Source organism: Vitis riparia, chromosome 10 (assembly GCF_004353265.1).
Source record: "Vitis riparia cultivar Riparia Gloire de Montpellier isolate 1030 chromosome 10, EGFV_Vit.rip_1.0, whole genome shotgun sequence".
Classification (NCBI taxonomy): Eukaryota; Viridiplantae; Streptophyta; class Magnoliopsida; order Vitales; family Vitaceae; genus Vitis; species Vitis riparia.
This window is the reverse complement of record NC_048440.1, coordinates 14,666,371-14,675,020: the sequence shown is the minus strand read 5'-3', so window position 1 is coordinate 14,675,020 and position 8,650 is coordinate 14,666,371. Positions and strand designations below refer to the sequence as shown.

At 39.0% G+C, this 8,650-nt stretch overlaps 2 protein-coding genes across 2 annotated transcripts; one reads left to right on the top strand and one right to left on the bottom strand.

The window, feature by feature from the left end:
• Positions 1-949: 949 nt before the first annotated feature.
• LOC117923278 (cold-regulated 413 inner membrane protein 1, chloroplastic-like) lies at positions 950-4,824 on the top strand. Its single transcript, XM_034841503.1, has 6 exons — positions 950-1,128; positions 1,222-1,338; positions 3,784-3,879; positions 4,000-4,064; positions 4,364-4,433; positions 4,509-4,824. Exons 1-6 carry the CDS (start codon positions 1,010-1,012, stop codon positions 4,672-4,674), a joined length of 633 nt encoding a protein of 210 aa, XP_034697394.1. The 5' UTR covers positions 950-1,009; the 3' UTR covers positions 4,675-4,824.
• A 634-nt stretch (positions 4,825-5,458) lies between these two features.
• On the bottom strand, positions 5,459-8,433 carry LOC117923269 (PLASMODESMATA CALLOSE-BINDING PROTEIN 2-like). Its single transcript, XM_034841491.1, has 4 exons — positions 7,912-8,433; positions 6,743-7,348; positions 6,209-6,239; positions 5,459-6,130 (listed from the first exon to the last, which is right to left on the bottom strand). The coding sequence occupies exons 1-4, from the start codon at positions 7,970-7,972 to the stop codon at positions 5,908-5,910; spliced, it is 921 nt and encodes a 306-aa protein (XP_034697382.1). The 5' UTR covers positions 7,973-8,433; the 3' UTR covers positions 5,459-5,907.
• Between the last annotated feature and the right edge of the window lie 217 nt (positions 8,434-8,650).

Here is an 8,650-nt window from a genome sequence, read left to right as displayed (position 1 = left end):
GAATGAGTAAGTATACTCCAGGCATCGAGGATAACCCGTAAACAATCAAGAAACAGAGGAGAGCAGTTTAAAATAGTCGGTGTAAACAAGTTGAAAGCCAAGCTAGAAATCAAGCACAACATGGAGGCAAACGAACTCAGATTCCATAAGAACATAATAAAATCTCCAATGCTCGCATCCAAACACCAAAATAGAATCTTATCGATATCCAAAAACAAAATAGAGAAGGTAATGAACAGGGTCCATACCTGAAAAGCTTCCTCGCAGATGGAAGCTCACCTGACTTCGAGCCTTGTTTTTATGACCCTTTTTGGAAGATGCCCAGATCAGGACCTTTTTTCCCCGGCCCCCTTCGAACTCTCCTTCTCCTCCTTTCGTTTTGGTGTCCTTCCTTACAAGCCACTCTTCTGCCCTCCTATTCACCGGTCAGCCAGCATGGCTTTCCCCAACCACCCCCTTCAGCTGCACGCCTCATGCAGACAACCTCTTGCTCTCAACTGGGGGTCCCCTACCTCTACAGTTTGCAGCTTTCCAAATCCCCTTTACAGGTGTCGAATTCTGATAGCTCCTCAAAGCACTAACCTGATTCTCTGTTAGCCTCTCCAAAGACGCCACGTGGTCTCCCGGGATCGTGCCACCTGGCCAAATAACCTGCATGAAAGGTGAGAAAGAAAGTGCCCCAAAATGGGGGTATACAGTCATTTTAAAGACAAATTTGGTAAAATTGTTTAATTTAATTTAATTTTTTCCAAGGGCTGTTTTGGCCAAAACTCCGATTCATCTGTCGGTGGCTGTGTCACGAATCACGAGTTGGATCTGACATAAAGTTTTGAGCCTTACACGTGGCCACATCTTATTAACTGAATCAAAGGCACGAGTGAAGGTTAAGTATTCAATTAACGGTAGTCCTCCCACGTGCGAGCTCTTTAAATGGGGATGACACTCCACTCCTCAGTCCTCGTCACCTCCCCGTCTCTCTCAACTCGCTTGCAAACCCGCAACAGCAGAGATGTCGTCCCTTTCCATCTCCACTGCAACCGCTTTCTCTCTCCATTCCAAACCCTTTCTCTCTTTACAATCTCCACCGCATCAGGCCAAGCTCTTCTCCCTCCGGTTCCACCATCTCAGGTAACTTCGGTCAACTCAACATAATCAGAAATGAACTCGGGAATTTCGAAACGAAATCGGAGTGTTTAATCGGAGTTGTTGCGTATTTCTCAGGTTTCAGGGTAATCATGGCGTGGTGATGAAGAAGAACCGCCGTGGATTTGGTGCGGTTTGTTACTCTGCGCCTCTCACTCCTCAGAACCTCCAATGGGTCTGCACTGTGTCATCTGCGTAATGCCCTCGCTCTCTTTTGTTTCTGTTTTTTCTATTTTTCGTTCGGCTTCTTTACCTAATTTTTTAGATAATCTCTACATATGTGAAGTTCATGCATATATTAAGTAGTGCTAGGAGACTTGCGATCAAGGCTGGTCCACTACGCTTATTTTTGCAAAATTGAATTTGATTTGATTTGATATATATATATTCAGAATTGGGTTTGAGTCGATTTTGAATTTATTCTGCAGAATTGGATTTGATTTGAAACTTAGATTAGATGGAATTCAAAGCTTATGGGGCAAAATGATAGTTCAATAAAATATGCATGCCACCTAAGACCACCTTCTCTCACTTGGTGGTTTTCCACCAGTTTCTCATTCATAATGATCTTGATGATGTTTGTATATATCATTATATCCGGTTAGGGCTCCTGGTAATGTATCATAAGCAAGGGGTCATTTATGCCGCATTACTTGGGCTATAGGTTGTCAGTTTGGGTTGTGATGATATCTTGTACCCAGCGCATTTATATTTGGACAAACTCTTGACAACTTCAAGTTCAAGTTTGATTTAGTTGCATTGCTTCTTGCTAATATCGTGGGTCCCTTTTGTACCTGCTTGTGCTGAGAATTTCTGCAATTAGGGAGTGGAACATGGTTTAAATTTCTGTAAACATAAAAAATACTTATGCAGTGACCAAATTGTAACCTGAACTACTTGAAGTCTAAAGCTTGGAACATTTTATCAGTCAAGCTGGTGCTTTGGTTTTAACTTATTTGAATATGGTGGCTAAATTTAATCTGTAGTCAAAATTTAAAACCATGCATTTGAATTGCTTATGCCCTCTGCATTCTCATAACTATTGCCATTTTTGTTTGTTTGTTCTTGAAGATGAGCTAGCCATGAAAGTGGTGTTTTTGTAAGATCACTCCACCTCTATGAAAGTAAACTGTGCTTCTTGAGATTGTGGATGATTCATTTTATCCATTACTTCCCTAGAAGGATGTGGCAGTTTGTTCTGTTGGAACAAGGGAATTCTTTATGCAAAAGTAGCCTTGTTCCTCAATTCTCTTCTATTACATCCCTGTTTATGAAACCATATAAAAACAAGGCGAAATGAACTTTCCAGCTCTTATTGGAACTTGATATTAGCCTTGGACTTGGTTTTGGTTGATGAACAAAGTTGAAAAGGTTCACCCTCCTATCAATTAGAGTACATGCTGAACAATATTGTAACTTCCCATCATACCAGTTTTTGGTATTTGTTTTTAACTCCACATACTGAGAGCAGAGTTTTCTTCTTATACCAAAACTCGTGCCTTGAGCATGCTTGCTATGACAATTATGAACTTTTTCCTAAGGACAAAGGTTATCATCACCTTTGAGTTCTATTTCATCATCATGAACATTGCTTGTGATACATTTCCTTCAGCATTCTCATTATTAACTCCTTTACAGGAACATGGTTCAAAATCTTATTTGTAAGTCTTCATGTTTGGGGTAAATCTTTGATTAAAAAAACATGTTAAACAACAAACATACTAAAATTAAACTACTGCATAATATGCTTCTTCTACTATTTCAGGTTTCCATTATATTCAAATCCAAATGCTCAACTCCTGCATCAAAAAACCCAACCAACATCATAACCAATAACAATCAATACACCCACATGAAGCACAACCACCACGAATGCCAACACCAGGAGTGCATCCACGAATCTCAAATTAGTCATTTTGAAATTAGGAGTGAAAATAAATATCAGTACTTGGCAAGATGAAGATTAGATATCCATTGCAAGTGAGAAGATTTGGACTGTTATGCCATATTAGTCTACCTTTGGTGGAGCTTCTACTGAGATCTCCAATGAAAGCAATGAAGCTTCTCCATTTCCCCCCTGTTTGTATGGAGATTTGCAATGAAAGAAAGGACAGCTGTTGTGGGAACTTTTGCTCTCTTTGATTAAGAATGAGACAATTGAAGAGATGAAACCTAACCAAGTGAAAAACCTGAAAGAAAAAGAAAAAAAAACCATGGTTTTATTGCCTCATCTGGTTTCACCCAAAAATTTTCATTTGACCACATCAGCCATCCTGATGATCTTACATCTCATTTGACATACTGCTTTGGGGAAGCAGTCTGGAACATCCAGGATTACTTTTGTGAGATACTTGACGTTGGAAGTTGATATAGAATGCATCTGCTAAAGGCATTATTTTAGTTTCCCTATACTGATCAAAATGCTCATTTTCACCCTTGTGTTTAAAAAATTAATAGACAATGATCATCTAGCCTCTTGAACAGGAAAGTTAATAATGAATTCCCTTTCTAATTGGCTTATAACTGTTGTAAAAATTTGAAATCCATATGGGAAGCCAATGGTTAAGTCATTTATATTGTTGTTTGAAAATTAGTTGAATCTTCAGTATTGTCTGATGGGCTTTTGAATTACTTTTCCAGGGTTTTAATGCTTTCAAGGGGAACTGCAGCACAGAAATCATTCCTTGTTCCTTTTTTTGCTTTACAGGCACCTACAAGCATCATCTCATGGATCAAGTAGGCCCTTCAAAATCTTTCATTTTCATTTCCACCTCAAAAATTTACATCTTTTTTATCACACTTTATTTATTCAGCCACAAAATTTCAGTTGGTAAGCATGTTCAAGTTTAATTGCAGGGGTGAATATGGTGCTTGGGCTGCATTCTTGGCACTCCTTGTTCGTCTCTTCTTCTTCATTCCTGGTGGGTTTTGTAGTTATTTATGTTATTCTGGAATAGGAACTAAGTCAACATTAGTTTTGGAGCTTCAAGGGAGATCAGTGCTACACTGCTACTTGAGAAACCTCAGGAGAGTTCAGTGATATTTTTAGGAACCTTAGCAGAAGGTTCCAGTAATTTACCCTATAACCCTAATCACACGATACAATCTGAAAGGACTAAAGAAATTGTGTCTGTTCTCTTATAGTGCCTTGTCATTGTCTACTTTCTGTGATCTGCAACAAGAAGTTTTCTTTGATGGATCTGCTATTCTTTATTTCCAGGTGAACTGGAGCTGCCTTTTGTAGCATTACTACTGGTGATTGTGGCACCCTATCAAGTAATGAACCTAAGGTAAGTGGCCCAATTTGTATACGAGAAGGTAGTATTGTTATTTTGATCTAATCTTAATGTATTTTTTGTTGTCAGGGGAACACAAATGGGTGCGATTGTTTCCCTGTTGATTGCTGGATACCTGGCTTTTCAGCATTTCTCACGGGCAGGCAGTTTACAAAGAGCATTCAACCAAGGTTCAGTTGTTGCCAGCTTAGCCATCATTTGTACTACTGCAGTGTCATGCTTACTCTTTATTTGATTTTATTGTGGAATCATAGTGAAGGATTATATCAATCATCTGTATATTATTGTAACTCGTATCAAGAGTAACGGAAGCAAAATAATGTCATAAATTCTGATACTTTCTTTCTTTTGCTTATGCTTAATGCATTATTTCTTTCCTATGGAACTTTTTTTCTTTTGCTTATGCTTGATGTATAATTTTATTTACCAAACATAACACTAAATGTAGAACATGCTATACTTCTCATGTTCATTTTAATCTGAGGAAGTGAACACTGATCTAATTTTTTTCATTTTTAATGAGCAAAGACCTGTTCCTCTTACACTTACTTGATTCTCTGTTCATAAATTGTTTTTCCCTATCCATTCCGTCTAACTTGGACTACTAATATCATGAAGTCTTTGACTTCTGAACCCTCAATGATCTGACCGTTTTAAAGCAAAGCCTTTTTTCTGCTGCTATGATACATTGTTTAAAAATTTTCTTTTCTGAGAGCAACATAAGTTCTAATATATCAAAGGATGTATCCTTTATCCTCGCTTTAAGTGCTTATGAAGAATGAGTGTTAAGAGAGTGTTTTTGCAGTTAGTTAAGAAAAAAATATTATTGCTGAGTTTTGCATGGTAAATCTACAAAGTTTGTTCCAATATTTTTCTCTATTTGTCCTTTGAGTTTGTTCATGCTCTGCCCCAACTATTTGATTCCTCTTGTTCATCACTATTGGATGCAGTAAGTGTTTCTAATATTATTAGATATTTATGGGAGAGTATGGAAGAAGAGAGTTGTAAAGTCACATGGGTTTGTCTAAAAATTTATTGTTCTAGTATGCAGGGGAAGCAATTGTATTAACGTGTCTAGCAAGCTATCACTACATGAACCATTGAGGGCTAGCTGAATCCAAATACATGTATCTTCACTAGAAAAGAGTCCTAAAACACATACGCTTGTCTAAAACTTATTGTGCTAACAGTACTGCTGAGAAAGCAGCTGTTTTAATGTGTCTACCAGGCTAGCACTACAAGAACCATCAGATTACATTGCTCTTCTTCACTTCCTGGGGGTTCATAATCCTGTATAAGTCTTACATAAATGCTCAAGAATAGCAATGATCTTATGGTGAGAAAGTGGCCATGTGATACGTAATGCATCATCAAATAACAATGCCTCTTTAGAACTTCATACATTGTGCAGGGCAGCGACATTGTCATCTCATTGCAGAGACAATTACTGAACTTGATTATTAGCTGTTTAGACATAGTTTGCAGTAAGGAGCAACACTAGGAGACAAGTTGCAGTGAAGAGAAGCAGTGAGCTAGATGACATGGAGACTGCCAAGCTGAGGGTGGGGGTTGCTGTTGGTTCTGAACCATAAACTGTTGATCCAGAAGGGATGTCGGTTGGGGTTGATCCAGTAGGGGTCATCGGGGTAGCTGGGGTAGCCGGGGTAACTGGAGTAACTGTTGCACTTGCGCTGTAAATGAAAATATGAATTAGTTTCTTTGTTCTTTTAGCCTTCTAAATGAAATTAGAACTGGTTAGGAATGCTTACCTGGTTGCTGCATAGCGACAATTTGCTGAACCTGCAATAAAACCAGAGAGAAAGAGGTCTGGAAGTTAATTTCAAGTCATATAATAGCCATGCTAGTGTACATATATAATCATATGAAAAAAGTTGGATTCCAGCATTGGCTGTCACAATGTATGCTTAGGAACCTCAGAAATAATCTGAAAATTTCAGTGAAAAAGTCGGAAAAGAAGCAGTAACTGCAAGATCAGCAAGACCTTCAGGACAAATCCAAGACGAGCAAAATCAAGAATGATTTGGATAGGGGAAATTTCATACGAAGCAAGCATAAACTTTCATTGAGGGATTAGACGAGGATTCAACAAGTGCTTCAGGAATTGCTTTTGGCATTTATGAAATTTTGCATACTGATGGAAGACATCAAGGAAGGTTATGCATACTGAGAGAAGGGCGATAATGCATGGCTTGGTTTTTTTTAATATCCGGGAAACTTGTTCTCAATAACGACTGAATTCCAGAAAATGAAAAATTAAATGCAGTGTTTTGAGTGCATCTTACTTGGGTCAGTGTAGGAAAGTTGCGCTGTTCCTCCAAAGACACAGCTAGTGGGAGCTGGGTTCTTCTGGTAGTAGTCATTGAAGGCATAAGAAGCATGGTCACGAAGAGTGTTTGGGTTGTAGCAACTTCCACTTGATTGAATTGCTGAACAGTCTGCACCTCCATAGCCACAGGCATAGTCAATAGCTACTTGTAGAGCTGTTTCTGAAGCAGCTGGACTAGCAATACACCAAGATCCAGTTGATGCTGCAGGGGTTGTTGTGGTTGGAGAGGTTGGAGTCGTGGTTGGCGTGGTTGGAGTCGTGGTTGGAGTGGTTGGAGTCGTGGTTGGCGTGGTTGGAGTCGTGGTTGGCGTGGTAGGAGTCGTGGTTGGCGTGGTTGGAGTCGTGGTTGGCGTGGTCGGAGTCGTGTTTGGATCTGTATAAACGGGTGCTGGTGGGGTTGTGTATGGATTAACGATGGGAGTTGTTGTAGTTGGAGTTGAAGGGTTGATAATGGGAATAGAATCCAGTTGAGAGGTGAAATCCGAAAATGAGAATAATATCCTGTTTTCTTGATTGATTTGCTTAATTGCTTCTGCAGGAGGTATCCCTGCAACACTTGACCCTGAAGAAATCAAAAAGGCAGGATAAGTTCTTCCCTTTTACTTTTCCCTAAAAGAATGAGAATACATTGCAGAATTTAAATTCCGTTTGTCACCTGTCAGACTAGAAACCAAAAGAGAACAGAAAAACAAACACTCATTCTACATAATATAATATCTCATAGCAGCAAAATAAGATTGTAAGACTACATGATATAATATCCTCATGTCTGTGTTTTTGATTTCTTTTGATGAAAAATATTCACTCGATTATATGGTATTTGCTAGTAACATGATCACCATTGCGTGTGCAAATGCTTTCTTCATTATATTGAACTAATCGGTTGTTCCTGGGGAGTTGCCCAATGAAAAGTTACCTCCCTTCTTTCCAATTGCAGCCAACCTTGCTGCAATCACCTCGACATTGAAGTTAAGGATAACTTTTCCATCTCATTTTCCTAGCAACTAGTTTGTAGACCTGATCTTAATTCAAACCAGATGCGGTGTTAAGAAATCCACACCTTCAGAAACACAAAAATACACTAGTCTAAATTGTTGAGCCGGATGGCCAGTTGCAAAAATTCACCTGAACAGGGGTAAAGGCACAAGAGGAAGAAAATGAAACGATGAAGAACTGTAGCGCCCATCTCTCCAAGCTGCTTCTACGATCTTGTGTCTGGATTTCTTGTGTTTTCCGTTGTTGTTTGAAACAAAGGTACAATAGCCAAGGTCTCTGAAACGCAATGGTGGTGTTGCAGAGGAGAAATTTATCAGTTTCTCCTCCATTTATTATATAAATAATACAAGGTGAAGAATCTGAGCTTCCTTGGGAAGAAGAAGGTAAGGAATATGAGCAAACTTGAGAAAGGAGGCATTGGATAGTTGGAAATGGCAAGCAAGGGCAGGTGCAAAAAGAGGGAAAAGGCTCAGGAGGAGGGAAAAGGGAAAAAGAGTGATCTACTTGGAATTTAAATCTCTGGGATTGGGTTGATAAAGAAACTCCAAAACTAATATCAAGTTGGATGTGGTGGCATTGTCCTTTCTTTTTTGCTCTTCTCTTTCTACTGTTTCATAGGACTGATCAAAAGGTAAAGGCAGAGAGAGAGAGAGAGATAGAGAGAGATAGAGACACCGAGAAAAGGAGACGAGTTCCTGGGTCGAAATCAACAATTTCATTGTTGTTTCTCTCAAGGGAATGGATTAATTACTGCTGTTCACTTTATTATGATATGATCCCAAGGGAGCCCCAAACCGAACCTAGAACCAGAAAAAACATAAATGTCTTAATCTTGTCTGCCTTAGAGTTGATTTGAACTTTCTTGTAA

Bases quoted from the DNA above. Each gene is read 5' to 3' on its own strand.
- LOC117923278 (XM_034841503.1), top strand. From the start codon at position 1,010: ATGTCGTCCCTTTCCATCTCCACTGCAACCGCTTTCTCTCTCCATTCC. The intron at 3,880-3,999 runs GTAGGCCCTTCA...GTTTAATTGCAG, and splicing joins AGCATCATCTCATGGATCAA to GGGTGAATATGGTGCTTGGG. The intron at 4,434-4,508 runs GTAAGTGGCCCA...TTTTGTTGTCAG, and splicing joins TATCAAGTAATGAACCTAAG to GGGAACACAAATGGGTGCGA.
- LOC117923269 (XM_034841491.1), bottom strand. From the start codon at position 7,972: ATGGGCGCTACAGTTCTTCATCGTTTCATTTTCTTCCTCTTGTGCCTT. The intron at 6,240-6,742 runs GTAAGATGCACT...GTTTTATTGCAG, and splicing joins ACTTTCCTACACTGACCCAA to GTTCAGCAAATTGTCGCTAT. The intron at 6,131-6,208 runs GTAAGCATTCCT...TTTCATTTACAG, and splicing joins TGTCGCTATGCAGCAACCAG to CGCAAGTGCAACAGTTACTC.